The 20,204-nt window shown below is 52.4% G+C and overlaps 1 protein-coding gene across 3 annotated transcripts in view; it reads left to right on the top strand.

Annotated features, from left to right (window-relative positions):
• The window catches only part of SUSD6 (sushi domain containing 6), a 91,028-nt gene extending 71,713 nt beyond the window's left edge, over nucleotides 1-19,315 (top strand). For 2 of the 3 annotated variants that reach the window (XM_037031582.1, XM_037031583.1), the window contains exons 3-7: nucleotides 2,178-2,243; nucleotides 10,735-10,932; nucleotides 11,909-12,047; nucleotides 14,946-15,373; nucleotides 17,237-19,315. In XM_037031582.1, the coding sequence (XP_036887477.1) occupies nucleotides 2,178-2,243; nucleotides 10,735-10,932; nucleotides 11,909-12,047; nucleotides 14,946-15,373; nucleotides 17,237-17,262 (857 nt within the window). In that variant the 3' untranslated portion in view covers nucleotides 17,263-19,315. The remainder of the gene's footprint in view (nucleotides 1-2,177; nucleotides 2,244-10,734; nucleotides 10,933-11,908; nucleotides 12,048-14,945; nucleotides 15,374-17,236) is intronic. The other variant, XM_037031584.1, reaches the window with a different exon arrangement.
• The last annotated feature ends 889 nt before the right edge of the window (nucleotides 19,316-20,204 follow it).

Raw genomic sequence — 20,204 nt, 5'->3', positions numbered from 1 at the left:
TCATGGCATGCCTCAGCCTGGAGGTCTGGTCGCCACACCTGCTCGGTCACATGGAGAGCCAGTCACATCTCTGTCTTCAGGAAATCCCACTTAGACCTTTACCCCTCAGTGACTGGCAAGTGTTTTTCAAACCACTATGGTGTGTTGCTGGTTTTGGGCCATCCCCAGCAGACTTCTGCCACTGTTCCTAACTGGAGTTGACCGATTACTTCCTGTTACTCTCCGCAGCCCTGCAGACCCAGGTGTGTAGCCGTGGCCTGCTGAGCACCTGGCAGAAGCGAGGTGCTGCCTCAGTTACTCTCTGGTGGTACGTGGCAGAGGCTGTTTATTTTAGGCTTCAGCCAAGATACCCCGGTGACCCTGTGTATGCCGGGCCGCTGGCTGGCAGAAAGGCAGCCCTTTGCAGAAGACTAGGTCTCATGCCCCTCTGTGTTCAGTGGCAACCTTCCTCTCACATAACCCTCTTGGAAGACATGTGTTCTTTGCTGAAAACGCTCCTGTACCTTTCTCACTTGCAGCTTTGGTATTTATGATGCTTAAATAGCTCCATTGTTTGTAGTGCTCAGAAGGAAACTGTCTGTCTTGCCTTCCTCCCTCCACCCAAATTCTCTAGAAAAACGTGGCCCTATTTGAGATATGAGCCAAATCCTCCGGGCTCAAGTCAACTCACCAGTCCACATTCTTCTCCACACAGGATCATTGTAGCTTTTGTCCAGATATACCTCACCCCATGTTACACTTCTGTAGCTCTTGGGCTAGATTTTTTCAGTGGCATCTGTAATCAGAAGGGGCTTTTTCTCTGTGTGCTCTGCTCTGCAAACTCTAATAGAAGGACAAGCCAGAGTTTGAATTTAGACTCTCAGTACTTAGTAGCCCTGTAACCTCAGGCCATTACTAAATTTTTCAAAGCCTCTGTTTCTTCATCTGAGCAAATTATAGCACCTTCCTCACAGGGCAGGAAAAGTAAATAGGATGGCAGCTTTAAAGTGCTCAGTATAGCCTTGACTTACGTGGCTCAGTTGGTTGGGTGTCGTTTCTGCTGAAGGAAAGATTGCCAGTTCTATTCCTGGTCAGGGCACATGCCTGGGTTGTGGGTTCAGGCTCCGGCTGGGGCACATGGAGGAGGCAACTGGTCAGTGTTTCTCTCTCAATTGATGTTTATCTCTCTGTCTCTTTCCCTTTCTCCTCCTCTCTCTAAAAAGAAATAAATGAAATCTTAAAAAATAAAAATAAGAAATATAGAAAGTGCTCAGTGTAGTGCCTGGTAATATGTTACCTGTCTTCCTCAATTTTACCCTGTTGAATATTAGACATCTTTAAATTTATTTTAAATTTAAATTTTTGTTTCTTGGAGTCCTACTATGTGTTCTTGGCACTGGACTTGGCATTAAGAGTTAAAACTAGATTGAGGAGCTGAAAATGACTAAGAGTCCTAACCTGTTTTGAACTCCAAGGCAAATTCCTAAATTATCACGTGTTCACCAGTTCCCCTTCTGAGGTTGAACAGTACCTTAAGCAGATACCTGGAACCTTCCTTCAGAGGACCAGCCTACATCCTCTTGGATGTGGGAATTCTAAGGGGAAAAGGAGATACAAGTACAGCTTAGTTCCATGATAGGGTAAAGGAAGAGAAACCAGAAAGCAGCAGTAGCTGGTAAGGAAGTAAATAAGCATGACTCGTTTTCGCTTCACCCTTTAACTAGTGTTCTCAAGGCGGGCGTAGTGATGTTTGTTAATACACATGGAACCGCCTGGCTCCCCAGCTCTGCCGTCACCCCAGCATCCTAGGAGTGAGACTGGGGGACAGCTGTGTGCTCTGCTCTTTAGATCACTGCACTGGGTGGGTGGCTTTAGATATTGAATGACCCAGGCCTAGTGTGGACGGATGAAGGAAAGCGGTCCCCCTGCCCACTTTTCTTTTAGCAGTTATATAGTATAGGGCCTAGGAGGGGTGCAGCCCCAGCTGTAAGCCTGCTCCCCCGAGTTCCTGGGCCGTGAGAACACACGGAGGTGGGAGCGTAACAGGCCATGTGGAAGTAAGCCATTTGTCAGTCTGTTCTGCTGGGAAGGAAGTAAGGAAAGGGGCCGGCATATTACTGAGCTGCAGCAAGGGGAGAGCAAAGCCCAATTTCCCGGAGTGCTTATCTTGCTTTCTTCTCTGCCTCTTTCCTCTCCAGATACCCAGAAATTTCTGAAACAGTCCTTTTTCTTTTCTTTGCCCTTCCCCGTTCCACAAACTAGAGGTAAGGGTTTAGTTTGCTGTGTGAAAATAAATCCACAAAAGCTATCAGTGCTTGGTATGTGCCAGGCAAGATGCAGACATTTTCAGGGGCAGTTTTCTCTGCCCTTGCAAATACCTCATAGGGGTGGGTGTGGGCTGTTGAAGAGTAAGGCTCGGAAGAGTGCAGGCAGCCCCCTGGTCAAACCCAGATTCATCCGCCTGATACCCAGGACCATGCTCTGACCCCAACCCCCACGCCCCACCCCACAGCCCTGATCCTGGGGGCCTCTTTGCTGTTATCTGTTCTTGACACTTAAATCAGAAACTACGTGACCCTTTACTGTTGGAAACAAGACAGTGCCTTGAAATGTGGGCAGAATTTTGCAAGATAAGTAGTTTCTACTAAGCATCTACTCTCTGTAGATTCTGTGCAATGAACTAGAGATACAGAAATGAGCAGAACAAATGCTTGCCCTGCAGTGGGGGTGGGTGGGTGGGGTTGTAGAGGGGTGGGGGAAGGGCTGACCTATGAGAAAGTAATTGCAGGGACAATGTGGCAATAGTTTGTAGAGAGGAGTGAAGGAGATGTTATGAGGACACAGAGGAATAATAAAGCTGCAGACCGAACATCAGCTACTTCGCCTGCACAAGTATGATTGATCTGCACAGCAACCCTGTGAGGGAGACACCTTTCGTGTCTCCATTTTGCAGATGAGGAAACTGAGGGGTGGGAAGACCTACCCAAGCCCACACTGTGGGTAACTGTCAGAGCAGAACACGCCTGGGCACTCCCATTTTCAGCCCATGCAGGTAAGTGGTACCTTGTGCACTTAATTCTCTCTGGCCGTTCTCTTTGGACTGGCTTAGGTTTCTTGGCATAGGACAGGTAAGGCTTGACAGATGGGCGTGGTTCCAGCTGACTGCCTCTGCTTTGAGGTCAGGGTTTCCAGATTGTGGAGAGAAACAGCATTTCTTCTTTCAGAATGACTAAGGACTTTGGTTGCAGCTTCCAGGTGACAGGAGTTTTCCTGTTTGGGCCAGGGTCCAATAAAGAAAATGTTCCTTCTTATTGGCTCTGAAGCTACTGACTGGCATTCCCCCCTCCTGTGAAGTGGAGGGACCTCAAATAAGATGGATGGGCTCTGAGGCCAGACCCACCTGTGAGTTGCGGGGCCTGGGCTGGGCCCGTCTTAGGCAAGTGATGGAGGCGGAGGAAGCTGCAGCAGGCAGCCTAAACCAGGGCGGTTTCTCACTCTGTTTTCCCACTCCTGCCCCAGGGCCACACTCTGGGGAAGGCTGGCCCTCCCCCAACATGTGGGAAGTTCTCATGAGAAAAGGGATCCTGGCTGGACAATGGGCTTCCTGTCCGACTGCGGGGAAGTGGTGTTGTGGAGAAGAGGGAGGTTGCAAATGGCATGAGAAATCGTCTCTTCCCTCTCGCTGAGGCCGGTTTTACACTTTCGACTATTTGAGTGGGCGCCAGGAAGGCAGAAAGCCAGGGAGAGCCGTGGACTGAAGAGCCCTTGGCTACCTGTGGAGAAAAAATGGAGCTCCTCTTGCCTGTTTCCCCGCTCCCACCTGCCCTGACCGATGCAGCAGCTTCTGCACAGGCAGGATGTTCTCCTTCAGCCTCTCATCCTGTGCTCAATCACAGTGGCTGTAGGACTCTTATCGATGGTGCAGCCGGCCAAGACACCTGCCCCACTTCAGACAGATTTGCAAATGTCAGGAGAGATCGCCGAGGTCATCTGGTCCAGTGCCTTTATGTACTGAAACTGAGGCCCAGAGTGGCTAGTGTCCACAGGCAGTACCCAGATTGTCGCTGCCACTGGGCTCCCCTCACTGTAGCTCCCTTTCCTGGGTGTGGGAATGGGAGGAGAAGCTGGGCTCAGAAATTCTTTGTTCGGACCCACTGCTGCTGTGACCATGAACAAGTACTGCCCCCTGCTGAGCAACTGGAAGCAAGTTTCTTCACCTCTCAGTTTGCTCACCTGTCTGGTGTGTTTTTTACTGGGTTTTTGTGAAGCTTTAATGATGAGTTATGCATAGAAAGTGCTTAGGCTACTGCTTGGTGTGTAGTAGGTGGCTGATAAATGCGTTATTACTGAGATTTAAAGGAGCCTCAAAAGAAACCTTTTGACTAATAGGATGGGACTGTATCCACCCCTCCCCCACTCCTGTTTGCTTGTGCCTGGCATGCTCAGTTCCAACTGTCTTGAGGAGAATCACCTCCCTGTTGAACTAGCCTGTTCGCAGTGTGTAGCATGACTTTCCCTTTCACATACACAATGGCTGGCTTTTTCCAAAAGCCATAAAGGGTGAGCCCCTCAGCGGAACCTGGAGTCGTGCCCTGCCCAGCCAGCCCAGGTGAGCGTGGGGCTCAAGCCTGCAGCTCAGGAGCCCGTGTGCCTATGGAACCCAGCCTCCTCGTTTACAAACGTGTGGTGGGGCAAATTGCTCAACTCAGCCGAGACCCTCTGTTCTTATTTGTAAAATGAGGAAAACACAGTACCTGCGCATGTACAGAGAGAGTTCCTGGCCAGTTAACGCACCGTTTATGGTCATTATCTTCCTTGTCTTATATCCTGTCCCCCTGCCAACCCCTACAGGTGCTCACTTGAACACCTTTTTTCTTAGTTTTCACCTTGTTTTTTCTGGCTCTCTTCTCTCCCAACACACTATTTAGCTAGAAGTAGAACTTGTACCTTCATATATTAAGAAAAGGTTTTGAGAACAAGCACATAGTGGTGCTTTTTAAAATGAGAAGGGACCTTCCGTGCTCAGTGGGCTCTCTGTCCACGTCTGCTGTTGGACTGGATGCTCCATGCCCTGGGTGTGGCTCCGAGCCCTCCTCACGTTCTCCGGTCCTGACTCAGCCCGTGACTCCCGGACACAGACCCTCCTGCCCTGAGCACCTGTGCTGTTCACTGCAGTGGCCAGTGGCCCCGTGTGGCTTCTGAGAACCTGAAATGCGGTTTCTCTCACTTGAGATGTGCTGTAACTGTAAAGACCTACTAAAAATGCATGTAAATTATCTCATTAATAAATGTTTATATCAATTGCACGTTGAGATGTAACCAGTAATCTTTCATATATATTGGGTTAAATAAAATATATTATTTAAAAAAATCTTACCTGTTTTCTTTTACTCTTTTTTAAAAGTGAAGTTCTTTTTTTAAAAAGATTTTATTTATTTATCTTTAGAGGGGAAGGGAAGGAGAGAAGGAGAGAAGTATCAATGTGTGGTTGCCTCTCGTGTGTCCCCTGCTGGGAACTGGCCTGCAACCCAGGCATGTGCCCTGACTGGGAATCTAACCACAATCCTTTGGTTTGCAGGCCTGCACTCAATCCATTGAGCTACACCACCCAGGGCTCTTTTACTTTTTTAATGTGACTACTAGAAACTTTAAAATGACCTGTGTGGTCATGTTATATTTCTGCTGGACAGTGCTGACTTAGATGTGTGAGGTCCATCTGTTGCTTCCTGCCCTTGGTAATTTTTGCTCTGTTCCCTGTCTTTGACCAGAGCCCTCCCCTCCCTCTGGTTACGGACAGGGCTCCGGTGAATGAGGCGTCTGCCCAGACGGTCAACCAGGCTGATAGAAAAGCTCATCTTTGAACATTTCCTTCTTTGACTTGCCTTGCAGTTTGCTGTGAGCATGTCTGTGTCCCCTGAGATTGTAAGGTTTTTGAGGGCATAGTCCTGTCATGTTCTGTTCCATGGCCTCCTAGGGCATCTGGTGTGGGGAGGCCTGCTTTACTCTTTGGTGGGATTACAGCCAAATAGGGACATTTACGGCACTGCCAAATGGCACTGCCTCAACTCTGTCCCTGATGGTAACAATTGCCATGTAGGTAGCTGGGCTTGGGGAACTTCTTTCTTCTCCCCTAAATTCCCAGGAAATCTTCCTCCAGCCACACTTTCCCCAGCACCCTGTCTGTGCCCAGGTGAGTTCTGCTGCACTGACTTTGTTTAAAACGATGCTATTTCAAATGGGTGAGTGAATACTGACACAGTGTCCCACGCCCTCGGTCACTTTGTACAGGAGTGTCGTGGGTTCTTCGTACCTGTCATCAGCCACAAACCTCTTTGGCTGAGACCTTTTAAAAATGTGCAAGGTATTTAAATGTCTGCTTTCCTCTCTCAAGCTGAGCTTCACATGCCCTCCTCCCCACACTGGTTTTGAAGGGACTCGAGTATTTGTTCAGTTTGTTAAACCAAATGTTGTGACTCCCTGGTCTTTCCTGGAGCTCGTTTTGATAGGCTTTTTATGCAATCTTATGAAAGTTTGTTCTGTTTTAATTTGCCTCCTCCTCCTAAAAAGCTGATCTACATAACAACAAATGCAAAAAAAAAAAACAAAAACCCAACGTTTGAAGGGCAGATTGCGAGGTTCTTGTTGGTTTCTCCTCAGGGTCTGAGGCTGTGGGGATGAGGCTGCGGGATGAGGCTGGGGTGGGAGTATCAGCTGCATTTTGCTTCCCCGCAGTCCGCACCCTCACCAGCTGGACGGATGGTCTGTCTGAATGACTGCCGTGTGCCAGGCGTGCTGTCGGGCCCCTAAAAAGTTACGTCACTGCTTCCTGTGCTCGCTGGAGGCCCAAGTGGTTGTAAGAGATAATGGAAAACAGAGAAGGAAGCTGAGGAGAATTGATTTTTTTTTTCTGAAAATTTCTATCTTCTGGCTTTCTCCCTCTCTCTTACAAGTCAGCCAGCTTTGCCAAATCAGATGAGTTCATTGTCTTCTTGGGGTTAAGAACAGAGCTTGAAACTCCCTCTGCGGACCTGGGGTTGTCAGACAATGAGCCTGATGCTCAGATTAAGTCAGCCTCTTGCCCAAAACAGTAGCTTCAGGAAGCCACTGGATAATTTATTTGCTATTCCTGATCTTCTCTTTCCTGTTAAAACCAGGCATCACAGAGAGGGTCCTCACCAACCCCTGCCCTTTGCCAGGACCCTCCCACTGTGCTCTTTGTGTAAGGGGGCCATTTTTTTTCTTGTGTTCTTGATGTCATAAATGCTTTTTTTCCCCCTGAGTCCTCTTTATTTCTTTCTTTGGACAGGTGGAGGGGTGGGTGGCCTCTTTGTGATGCTGAAGCTCATATTCTCTAGTTTGTTTCCTTTGTGTGACCTTCCCAGGTCAACATACAAGATTTCTGTACAGTTTAATTTACCATATCAGGGTAGAAATGCTGTCAACTTACCCTGAAGGCTCTCTCGCCCTCTGGCCCATCTTCTTTCTGTCAGGGCCCATCAGCTGCCCTTCTCCAGAGGCCGCAGAGGCCCCCCTTCTTGCTGGGCTTCACCTTGGCTTTCCTCAGTCAGTGCGTTTGCCTCAGGCTACCGCCTCCCCTCCTGAGGGATCCGAGCCCCATTTGAGATGCTGCTTCCATGGGGGGCCTTCCCTCGTCTCTCCCGCACTGGACGTGCTGCCCTGCTTTGAGCTCCCTCTCCTGTGGCACCAGTGACATTCTTTGATGTGTCTTAGAAAAGTCTGTGTAGGATGTCTTTGGAGGACTGCAGAAGCTGGTTACAGGGGCTTTGGGAGAGGGACCGAGGGACTAGGGACCAGGAGAAGGGCTTCCTTTGGACTGTACACTCATCTTGGTTTTTAAATTTTATTCCGTGTATCTATGCTTCCTGTGGGTTTTTTTCCCTATAAGAGTATTATCCACGTAACAAAGATCCAGTCTGTAAATATTGGAGAATGTTTTTGTAACTTCAGAGTAGGGAAGTATCCTTAAGTAAGACACAAAATCAGGCGCCATAAAGAAAATGACTTTCAGAATATATGTGAGTGCTTATTTGTCATACCCTATTTGGCTACCAGTACCCGGAGTGTTCTTATCCTTTTCCAGAACATGGGGCAGTGACCCCTACACAGTAATTAATAAATATTAGTTGAAATGAAACTGAATTGCCAGTCACTTCCTTGTAGTTTTCACTTATGAGTGCTAGGTAACCTTCAGGGTCTCCCTCAAAGATTCTGTGAAGATGCCGATTTTAAGGGCAGAAATTCCCAGCGAAGCAGGAGTAGCTTTAGAATTAGCAGCTCCGCCCCCCCCCCCCCCNCCGCCCCCCCCCCCCCCCCCCCCCCCCGCCTGGCATCTTACCCAGCACATGGGACCATACATGGGCCCTGCCTGCTTTCAGGAGCTGTCCCAGGGTGCGTAGCATTAATTATGTGGAGGAAATGAACCAATTAGACACAGTCGGAGGAGAGTGGGAGGGATTTGTGGTGGGCTTGTTGCCTGAACAAAAGAGGGCCAGCATAGAGGGTGAAGCAGTGTGCTGAGGTTTCTTTGGAAATTCAGCTGGCCAGCTCTTTGATGAACTACTTGGCCAAAGTATAAAGAGGCACCAGAAGGCGTGCTCGCATCTGTCTCCCTCCTGTTCATGACTCTGGGCGTGGTGGGTGGCTCGGGAACAGTCTGGAGGTTTGTCCTGAGAGGGGACTGAGGAGACTCGGGTGGGCTCGTCTGCTGGTTTCAGAGGAGCTGCCCTTCCGCCTGCTCCCCATCCCTGCGGCACCCACCCCAGCTTTGTTCCATTAACAGCTCTTTAAAAACAGAGTTTGTCCTCATCTTAGTGACAAGCAGCTTGAGGACAGGGAGCTGCCTTCTCCTTTTAGACTTCGATCCACCCCCGAGCCTGGCCGACAGCCAGCTTGCTTAGTAGCGAGTGGTTTGGGTGGGAGGGAAGTGGCGAGAGGCGAGAGGCGAGAGGCTGCCAGGGCTCGCTCCTCCGAGTGAGAGTGGAGGGTGGGCCTCCGAGTGAGAGACCACCTTACTGGGGACGGGCACAGACTCCAGACCTGGTAGAGGCCATGGAAGAAAGCAACCCACCGTCCTATTCTCATACCAAGGTCCTTGTCTGGACACAAGTTTCGCCTTTCGTGTCTTAGTAAGGCTTTGGAAAGGTAAAGTTGGTGGATGCTTGGCCATCTTGCCAGCAGGCCTTCTCCCCCAGCTCAGTGTTTCAAACAGTGATCCGGGTGCCCACACTGCGCCCCTCCTATCGTGCCTCAGGGTACCTCTTCTTTCACTTCCTGGGGACTTCGGTTCTGCTGTGTCTGTCCAGGGTCAGAAGGGCGGGCTGTGGAGTCGGAGGCTGGCCTTCCCCGCCCCGGGGCACTGCTTCCAGCTCTTCCGTCTGATCCGACTGCAGCTCAGCCACCCTGGGGTTCCCAGCCACCATGCTTAGGCGCCGCTTGCTGTCTCCCTAACTGACCTGTCTGAATGACGCATTTGATATACTTGGTAAAGACCCGCTCAGCTTGTGGGGTAGAGGCAGTGCCTGCTGGGGAAAAAACTCAGGTTTTAGAACCAGAACACCTGACTCTGCTCCCAGGTCTGCTGTGTAGTCTGCCTTGTGCCTGGCTAGGAGTCGTTGAACTCTTGCGGGCTTCAGTGTCCTCATCCTCAAAGGGCTGTGGTCATGATCACTACCTTGTGGAGTTGTCAAAATGAATTAATAGGATGGGAAGTGACAGTGCTTTTATTTTTCTTTAAATATTTTTATTAAATTTATTGGGGTTGCATTAGTTAATTTGTGTAAGATTCAAGTATACAATTGTGTGTTGTATTGTGGAAAGTGCTTTTAAAACTAGGCACTCCTACCTCAGCGAAGAGGTGGGGTTTACTGTGGGCTGGGACAGGGGAGGCCAGTTAGCCAGGAAAGCCGCCAGAAATCCCCCCTGCCAGGCTGAGAAGGCTCGTTTTTACCGCGCGGCAGAGTCCTTTCTGGTGTCCATGCTGGAACCAAGGCTGACATTCCCCCAGGCAGGGTCGGGGTACTCTGTCAGCTTTCACTGACTCATGCATCTCAGTAGGGTTCTTAAAACTATAGTATGCGCCAGATCTCTGTAAGTTCGGGACTTCGTCAGAGTCTGCTGTTCTGCAGTGGGTGCAGGTACGGAACAGTGAGGAGAGGGAGGGGAATTGGCCAGCAGCTGAGTCTCCATTGTTGCCAGTGCACATCCCTCTCTCATGGCAGCCTGCATGTCCGCNGACAGGGGAGGCCAGTTAGCCAGGAAAGCCGCCAGAAATCCCCCCTGCCAGGCTGAGAAGGCTCGTTTTTACCGCGCGGCAGAGTCCTTTCTGGTGTCCATGCTGGAACCAAGGCTGACATTCCCCCAGGCAGGGTCGGGGTATTCTGTCAGCTTTCACTGACTCATGCATCTCAGTAGGGTTCTTAAAACTATAGTATGCGCCAGATCTCTGTAAGTTCGGGACTTCGTCAGAGTCTGCTGTTCTGCAGTGGGTGCAGGTACGGAACAGTGAGGAGAGGGAGGGGAATTGGCCAGCAGCTGAGTCTCCATTGTTGCCAGTGCACATCCCTCTCTCACGGCAGCCAGCATGTCCGCGCTCGGGCCAGCAGCCTTTCCGAGGGGCTGGCTCTGTGCTCCTCATGTGTTTCTTGCTGAGGCCTTTGGTGCTGTCCTCTGTGTCCCTGAGGGGACTTCCGCTGAAAACCTCACCACTGTGTCATCGCTCTCTCTTTGTCTTTGCAGTGTGTTCCCTGCCCCCGGAGCCAGAGAATGGCGGCTACGTCTGCCACCCCCGGCCCTGCCGAGACCCCCTCAACTCTGGCAGTGTCATTGAGTACCTCTGTGCCGAAGGCTACATGTTAAAAGGCGATTACAAGTACCTGACGTGTAAGAATGGCGAGTGGAAACCAGCCATGGAGATCAGCTGCCATCTGAACGAGGGTCAGTTGGGAAGTTGAGAAAGGGGTTCTGCTTTCTTCCGACTCAACGGGAAGGGGGCTCGCAGGGGGCTCGCGTCCCCTGAACATTCATGGTGTGGGGCGGTTTAGGCCCTTCGGGGCCCTGCAGCCTCCCTTCATCCAGGATGTCCTGTCTCCGTGAGAGACATTCAGGGTTGCTGGTGCCGTCCCGTGTGGTTTGGCTGAGCCACTGAGGGGCTCGGTAGCTTTACCGAGGCGTCTGTTCCACAGTGTAAGGTCCCTTTGTTGCTCGTGATCTCTCGTTTGCCTAGCCACGTGCTGGCGACCTTTGACCATGTTCTGGCAACACAGGGGCACAGTGCTGACACCTTCTGTAGTGTCTCTTTTATATTGTTTTCCTTGAATGGTGATGGACTGTTTTGTTGTGGAGCTGCAGTCCAGCCGGACAGAAGACCTCCCCCCACCCACCTCCTGTTGTGCGGGACAGGAAAATCCAGCTGCCTGCGGGAAAGTGTGTTCATGCAGCTGTCATTGTGCCTCGCACCTGGGCCCCAAGGCCATCACAGCCAAAAAAGGGTGGGGGCTGGTCTGAACGTTACCACTAAAGCCAAAGGGTCTTAGAATGGGGGTTATTACAGCCCAGTTCTTATAAATTTTCCTGTCAGACGGGGAGAAGATGGGTGGCACTGAAAACGGTGGACTGGCGTGTCCATCGAACAGTTGGTGTCCACCAGCTGGCTTCTCTGGAGGGCAGGGCCGGAGGTGGTCGTGAAGCGAGGGGTCAGGTGGTCGTCAGAGGCCCACAGTTAGATTCTGGAGCCGGGCGGGGAAACGGCCCCTGCCCTTGTGGGTGTGAACTACTTCGCACCCTTACTCCTAAAGGGGCCCTGGCTGTGGCGTGTCCTTGCATGGTAGGGGCCCCTGATAACATCAGCTGTGGGACTCTTGTTGTATGTTTCTGGATGTAAATGTCTTCTGACAATGGCTTGTTTCTGCAGAGAAAGACACCAAGACGTCACTCGGGTCCCCCACGCTGTCCATAGTGGCTTCCACCGCCAGCTCCGTGGCACTCATTCTCCTCCTTGTGGTGCTGTTTGTGCTGCTGCAGCCAAAGCTGAAGTCTTTCCATCACAGCAGGTGAGCCCAGGCTGGCAGGCCTCTCTGCGGGGACCGGCCTTCAACTGGCAGAGGGTTGCTGGTATGTCCACCCGCCTCTGCTGGGGTGGGTGCCAGGGAAGGGAAGGTGTCGCAATGTATTTAACGTGTGGCTCACAGACACTGAAAGGCTGGGCACCCCTGCTGTAGATGATGACAGAGCCAAGTGTTGAACTCATACCCTTCCAACTCCAAAGTCATGTCCTTTTCCCTATGTCAGTGGTTCTCAAAGTGTGGCTCCAGCAGCGTCAGTATCACCTGGGAACCTGTAGGAACACACATTTTTAGGTCCCACCCCAGACCAACTGAGTTAGAATGCTTGCTCCCTCCAGGTGATTCTGAGGCAGGCTCCATTTCCCGGGCTGCTGCCATGTGTACCTGGTCTTCGGTCCTGGCTGTGTTCATAGAGGCTCCCGCTGGGGTTGAAAACAAGTTCCACACCCAGGCCTCTGTCCCTGGCCGTCCTGGTTTATTTGGTTTGGAGTGAAAACCCGGCACTCATGTTTTACGAAGCTTTTCGGTCAGCTCTAAGGCGCAGCGGGGACTTGCAGCCAGCGCACTAGGCCGTGTACTGGAATCAGAGGACGCGGTTTCCTTGCCCGACTTTCTTCTGGTTGAGTGCGGCAGCCGCAACTCGCCCCAGACTGGGTGGGCGTGGCTGGGGAGGGGTTGCACGTGGTGGGGCGTGGTCCCAGCGGCTCCCTGAGCACAGACCTCTCTCTCAATGTCAAGGCCTCTGCGGTAGTGCTCCCTCTCTTAGGGCCAGTTTCTGTTGACTCGGAGCCCTTCCTCACTCACTGTGGTCACTCCCAGGCCGGAGGAGTGACGGAACAGGCTACACCACGTTAAACAGAGTGCTTCTTGTTTGGAATTTACAGACAAGCACAGGCTCAGTTTAATCTCCGTGCAGCTTGTGTGGTTTTTCTTTTTCTTTTCTTTTGTTGGAGGGGAGGGCAGCAGCTACTTTGAAAGGTTGTTAAGCAATTAGTAGAATAAAGAGGATTTAGAAGGGACCATTTACTTGAAGGAATCTGCTATATCCACATAAAATCAAGCTGATCTGTTTGGCATTTTATTCACGTTAGGGAGTTTTCCCTCTTGTAGTTAACTAGTAAGTCTGTTAAAAGTAACAGGCTGATTTTGCCTGACTTGAGTGGAGGGGGGATTTGGTTTTCATATGAGACCTTGTTTAAAGTTTGTACTCTATGTATTTTTAAACAACAAAAAAACTACTTTGAGTAATGAAAGTTAAGCACATGGCAGAATACACACTGCTTTCTGTGCCACCATGCCGTCAAAGTTCGCCCTGCTTCCAGAAACCTCTGAGTACTTTTTGAGGGCCACCTCCGTCATTCTCTCAGCGTGCGCGCCATCTGAACCAGGCGGCACAGGCTTTACCTCCAAGTACGGAGGAGGGGATGGGAACTAATAGCAGTCCAGCAGTGATGCAGTCTGCCATAGACCGCGCTTGGCCCCATCAGTGTCCCTTGAGGACACATCACCTGTGTGGTGTTCCAGCACAAACTGGCCTGTGCCTCATCCCAAAGAAGCGATCAGACAAGTGCAGGATGCGAGACGGACCAGGAGACGGCGGGCCTGCAGCCCACAGCATGTCTTCATCAGGAAAGAAAAGCAGTGGGGACTGTGCTGGAGTCTGGAGTAGAGGAGGAAGGAGACAGGGCGGCCAGACACGGCGCAGGGCCCTTGATTGGTCCCGGGTGGAGATAGACAACAGCCCAGGTGGACGTGTGTGCCGGTAGTTGGGGAAATTTGTGTTACAGTGTTGTACCAATGGTAAATTTCCGGGGTGTAATGATACTGTAGCTGTAGAGGCAACAAAGTTTCTGGAAGGTATGCATTCAGTGTCTTCAACTTACTTTCAGAATGGTTCAGATAACAAAAAAAGGGTGTGTGTATAACAAGGGATCCCCAGAAAGGAGTCAGCCTGAATAAATCCCGTAAACACAGTGCCGAGTAAAAGCCAGACGCATACGCAAACTTACTGTGCACCCCATTCACATGAAGTGCAGAAATGCAGAACCAAATGCTGATATGGGAAGATTCCTGGGTAGGCATTACAGCTGTTAAAATAAAGGGCGAAGGAGAGTTTTGTGTGGAAATTAGGATGCCATTACTTACGGGGAGGAAGTGGGAGGCGGGAATCGATGGGGCCAGGTACGGGTGGCGGGGGGTCGGCAGTGTTCTCTTTCTCGACCTGGGCAGGGGTTGTGCAATGTTACCCTGGGAATAGGTCAGGGAGCAACACATTTTTCTATGTGTTCTTTTCTGTATTTGTGTTATAATTCACAAATTTAAAAATCATAATAAAAGGCAAGCAAAGTCGCTGAGTCAGAAGAACAAAATTCTTTTGAGTTCGAGTGCATTGTCCCATTTCCAGAGCATAGTGCTGCTTTTCCCTCTCCTTTTAAATGAGAGCTTCATGGAGACACACTTTACGAATCACCCCATGCACGCATTTGAGTATGTGGCAGTGGTTTCAGTATACCCACAGGTGTATGCAGTCATCATGTTCTCACTTCCCTTTCCAGCTGTGGCTTTATTTCTGGGCCTCTCGGTTCCTGGTTTGGAGCAGAGAGCTAGGTTCTGGTCTATCCAGAGGTTAAGGACACAGTTCCTCTCTTACCAGCTGTGTAACTGTGAGCAGTTAGTGAACCTCTCTGAGCCTCATTTGCGTTTTTGGTGCATTTCCACCTGAAAGGGCTCAGGTGAGGATTCAGTGTGACGGAACATGTGAAGCACTCAGTGCCATGTCTGACATTCAGTGAGTGCCCTGGAGTGGCTGATGCTGTTAGTGTTGCGGTGTTTCTTCGTCTCTGGTGGATTCTAATTCTCCTTTGTCTTTTCCTCCTCTCGATGTAGGCGTGACCAGGGTGTGTCTGGGGACCAGGTCTCCATCGTGGTGGATGGAGTCCAAGTGGCGCTGCCGTCCTATGAGGAGGCCGTGTACGGCAGCTCCGGTCACTGTGTGCCGCCTGCCGACCCCAGAGTGCAGATCGTGCTGTCTGAAGGCTCTGGACCTGGCGGGTGGAACGGGCCTCGGGAGCAGCAGCTGCAGGACCAGGGCACCTGCTCCTCCGCCGCTGGAGAGGAGGAGGCCCCGGGCCAGTCTGGACTGTGCGAGGCCTGGGGCTCCCGGGGCTCAGAGACTGTGATGGTGCATCAGGCAACCACTTCTTCCTGGGTGGCTGGCTCAGGGGGCAGCCAGCTGGCACACAAAGAAGCCCCAGATTCAGAGAACAGCGACATACAAAGCCTTTTATCCCTTGCGTCGGAGGACGACACAGATGGTAGGTGTGCCGCACCGATCGCGAATTACTGAGGCTCCGGGGCCTCGCTGGGAGTGAGGAGGGATGCGGGCCTCTCTAATAATTGGTGTGACGGGGGCAAAGAAGGATAACACCTGGGTGTTCGTCTGCACAACAGGCTTTCACCCTCAGCTCCAGGTGGCTCTTCGGGCTTTGTATAAGGAGACTTACACTGTGGTCTGTGAATTTTGATAGTTGGGAGTCTCCAAAAATTATGCCCACAGGGCTGTGCTAAATCAAAGGGGAGACAGCTGGGTAGAGGCGAGGGTCTGTCCTGTTATTGTAATTCTCGTATTCCTAAAAGGACAGGAATGACCAGGAAGTATGTGGGGGTCGTATTGAAGAGAAAACTGGTGCCCGTTTGTTTCCTGTAGCATTCAGCTGCTCGTCTTAAATAGGAGTGTGCCAGGGCCCGTGTTAGCTGGCCCTCTTACACTGCTTCAGTTACCCCTCACAGGGACCCTAAGAAGCAGCTATTGTTACTGTCCTCGTTTTGCAGAGGAAACTGAGGCTCCAAGAGGATAAGTCACTTGTCCGCTGGTAACTGGTGGATGTGGTTCCGTAGCCCGTGTGTACAACCCCTTGGTGCCATGCTGCCTCCCAGGTGACTCCAGGTCCTTTGTGGCAGAACTGACACCTCCTGACACCTCTGCCTTTGCTGGGGCCTGGGGAGTTGAAAGTTGGGGTTGACTATGTCACCTAAAAAAAATCTTTACAGAAACCCCGGGGTGGCTCAGGACGCAGACAGAAGCCTAGAGGTTTCCCTTTGGACAGGGAGGACCTCGCACTTGCAAACCTCCTCCCTCCCCGCCCCCCAGAGAACACTTCATGCTTCTGGGGAATCCTGGGCCGTACATGTCTAAGGTTCAGCGTATCTGAGAGAAAAGAAGTTGGAAATCCCTGAATGCAGCTCGTGTTTATGGAGTTTCCAGATTATATGCAACACGCCTGCCTTTTCTCAGCAGCATGTGGAGCTAGGGAAGGCCACTAAATAGAGGGCCCGGGTTTAAAGGAAGCCGTCGACTCCATGGGCCCCTAGCGCACACACATTGTGTATTCACACACGCTGACAGGCGTCCAGGTGTAACCTTGGCCCTCACCCTTCCTACAGAGCGAAGACGATGCCTGCTTTTTTCCTTTCTCCTCCTTGCCACCCCTCTACCTTGCTTTGTTCCATGTGCCCAGTGTTCATTTTTGAGAGCCCATCTTGTGCCCAGATTAGTTTCCAGGGGTAAACAAAGAAACATAAAACTCTCTGCCTGCCTGGACTGTCGGCCAGGTGGGAAGGTGGGGCGTATACTCGAGAAGCAGTGGAACCAGGAATCTCAGGGTCCGTGCCAGAGCGAGGGGTTCGGAAACCAGGCACACAGGTCACAGAGCCTGTTGCAGGCCCCGCCTTCACTGTGTGACGGACAGGGGCAGCGCTGTGGGAGCCCGGGCCCCGAGGCCTGGTCTAACCCTGCTGCCAGCACAGAGGGGCAGGAGGGTGTTCACTGTCACACAGCCGGAGGGTGGCTTTGGGAGGAGGTGGGGCGTAAGCAGGGCTCTTGTAGGGTGACACTAAGGACCGAAAGAGAGGCAACCAGACCAGCAGTTAAGGCAGAGGAGGCTTCAAGTTGGTACAACCAGAAGGTGTTTTGAGAATCAGACTGAACACTAAGATTTTATCACGCTGCCTAGCGGGAGAGAGAAGCAAAAAGGGCCTAAAAGAGAGGCAAGGGATTTAGACTCCCTAAAAGTGTGTAAGTAGTGCATTTTAATTCTTTAAACTGGGGGCTGCGTGGGGACCCCTGCAGTGGGACCAGGTGTGGTAACCACTGTGTGTCCATCCTTCTCTCCCTGCAGATATCCCACTGTTGAAAGAAGCATGAGGTTTGCCGCCAGCCTCTCTCCTCTCTGCAATGGTCCACTCTGCCCCCCCGCCCTCCCCGTGGGTTTGAGCACCCTGTACTCCAGCGACCCGACCTGGATGTGCAAGCTGTCTCCTGCGGATCTATGGATCTCTGAGGGCCTTCAGGCCCACTTGCTCGAAACTCAAGGAAGGTTGTTACCACCTGCCTGCTGGACAGCTGGAAGGGCGGGCTCTTTGCCTGGCCCTGGCTCCCATTTGTGTCGGGGACGTGATTGAATGTGCCGGACTGAACCTTTCCTTGCCTTGAACCCTCTGGGTCCCCTCCAGCCAGCTGTTCGGCGGCAGCCACCACCAGCCCACAGGGGCCAGAGAGCCGCCGTGTTTACTTGTGCCTTCCCCCTGCCCCATCCGGTTCCCCTTCACGCAGGCCTGTTGCTGTCCTACACGCCTTCGGGCCGCACTGCTGCCCCTGCCCCACAAAGGGCTGGGCCTGGGTCTGGCTTGTTTCCCCTGAGGGCTGCTGGCACCGCTGCCCTTGCCAGGAGTGGATCTCAGAGTGAGCACTGGGGAGACGAGAATGGCTCCAACTGGAGGGAGAGTGGGGATCCCCGGCCCGGCCCATGGTCGACACTGGTGGCACGTTTCCTTGACTCGGGATGGAGGATGTGGGAGGTCCTGCCAAAGCTGTCCCAGCGCCCTGCTGTCTAGCTCAGAGGTGCCACCTCCTGGCCCTGCTGAATTGAGTTTCCAGGACTCATCCAGAAGATCCCCAGGGAGGGCAGGAAGGTGGCTGGTAATGATTGTCTTACTAATATGCAAGTTCTTGCCTCTTCCTTAAGCATCGGCCTCTCTGGCCTCTGTTGTTTTTCCTTTCCCTGGAGTATAAGGGGAAGTTGCATGCTGCCTCCTGTGTTTTGTCCTGGGCAGCTCCTGCGTCCCTGCTGCCCCCAAAGGCCCGAGGTGAACCATCCCTGGGATGGGAGAGGCCAAGGGGCTGTGGATTGCCCTCCTGGTCACTGGCAGGCAGAGCAGACGGCCCCGTTCTGGGCTCGCGGTGACGAGGGAAACCTGAGAGGCACGGACTAAGTCCCCAGACAGCTGCGGGCAGCTCAGCCCGGTCCTGAGGGTCCTCCTCACCGCAGTCACGTGCCTTAGTAACTGTCCCCAGGAAGCGTCCTGCTGCTCGCTGCACTGCTGCTCTTCCTACTTCTGCCTCCCTTGCTGCCCCCTCCTCCCGTGCACAGCTGACAAACTGCTCCCCCAGTCTTCTCTGGCACCTGGGGGAGAGGCTGAGAGACAGTCCTCACACACCCTCGCCTGGCTGGTCACAGTGGGTGGAGGGTTGCACAGCAGCCTGGCACCGGGCCCCAGTGTTGGAGGAGTGGGCTGGGTGCCCCAGCCGTCTCTGCCTTGGTCGCGTCTTCAGTGCTGACCAGGCCAGGGTGGCAGAGCCCAGGCAGGCTGCTTCCATCTTCAAAAGGTGTGACTTTAACGCTTGTTTTTGAAACGTTGGGGCTAGGACATTTCAAAGCTGACTCTGCCCTGCACTTCTGTGCCTCCCCTGCATCTCCGTGTCCGGGGGGTACGAGTGATAAAGGGCCCAGTGTGTTTTCAATACCCAACTGACTGGGTAGCTCTGGGAGTGGGTGGCCTGGAAGATGAGGGGATGGCCTGCTCTCAGTCCCCCGGCCCCACCCTCACACTCGCACTTTACTGCCTTTTCTTTCCTGGCCTCTTGCTGCCCCTGGTTTTCCTTTCTCTCAGGGTAAGGGCAGCACCTGCTGGGCTTGGTGGCCACTCCCTCCTCTCTCCTCGCCCAGCCAAGGAGCCCGGAGTCCAGGGGTGTGGTTAGATGTGGAACAGGTTGTCGAAGGTCCCAGAAATAGAAGGCAGAAGCCTTTGAGAGAGATGAAATGTACCAAGGAGCTGGCCTTGGCCTCTTAAGAGGCCATTTCCAGAGAGTGCCTGCCAGCAGTCGCTGGCTCTGGGCCCATCTGGAGGGTGGGTCCTGAATGACCCAGCTGCCTCGCTGTGCGTGGGCTCGCCGTCCCACAGGGGCTCCCTCGTGCTCCTCCAAACAGAGAGCAGAGCAACTGGGGTGGGTTCCTGGTTTCACTGCAGAGCCTGAAGCTTGTTTCCAACCAGCCAAACCCCGAGTTCCAACCTAGGATTTTCTTTTAATGAAAGATCTTGCCTCTTTGTAATATTACTGTGGGCTTTTCTCCTCCCTAAGAGATTGCACTTTTTGTTGCTTTGGGTTCATTCAGCCACATAGGTCACCGGCTTAGATGGTGATAACCAACTTGGGCCTTGGGAAGGTGAAAAGCCCTTCTGGAGCCTTCTTCCCTCTGGCCGCCGTTAACGCCGTCCCAGGGATCACAAACCCAGACTTGCTTGCCTGGTAGGAAAGAAAGGAGGGTGAACGGGAGCCCCTGGAGTCCTCCCCTCGCTCCCTCTCCCCACCCACTGTTCACTGACTTGGATGAGGCCCCTCTGGAGGCCCGGGCCTGTGGGTGGGGGACCAGGCCTCACCCCTGCCAACATCCAAGACAGCTGTTAGTCCTGTTCCTCAAGGCAGTTTCTTAGCATCAGCCCTGCACTGCTGTTTCAGAGGCTCCTGGGTATTGTCCCTTGCCAAGGATTAGAGACTTTACAGCTGCCTTAAGGTGGGGCCTGGCTGAGAGGTGGTGGTGTCGAGTGGCAGGCTGTTAGAGGAGCCTGGAGCAGACAGGAAAGCTGTCCCTCACCTGGCTTTTCTGGGCTCCCCTTAAGGGGGGGGGCAGCAGGGGGCTTGTCCCAGAGGATGGTCAGCACCAAAGGACTTTTTTTTGTGGTATTATTTTGCACATGTGAGCTGACTCAATGCAGGTTGTATATCCTGGCAACTTGAAGTTACATTTCAGTGACTTACAAGAGCCAGTACACAGTGAAAATCATTTGAAATTCCCATCCTTTTCAATG

This window comes from Sturnira hondurensis, unplaced genomic scaffold (genome assembly GCF_014824575.4).
Source record: "Sturnira hondurensis isolate 20B ecotype Veracruz unplaced genomic scaffold, ASM1482457v3 Scaffold0021143, whole genome shotgun sequence".
NCBI classification, from domain to species: domain Eukaryota; kingdom Metazoa; phylum Chordata; class Mammalia; order Chiroptera; family Phyllostomidae; genus Sturnira; species Sturnira hondurensis.
The sequence above is the reverse complement of the archived record's forward strand: the minus strand, read 5'-3'. Positions and strand labels throughout refer to the sequence as shown.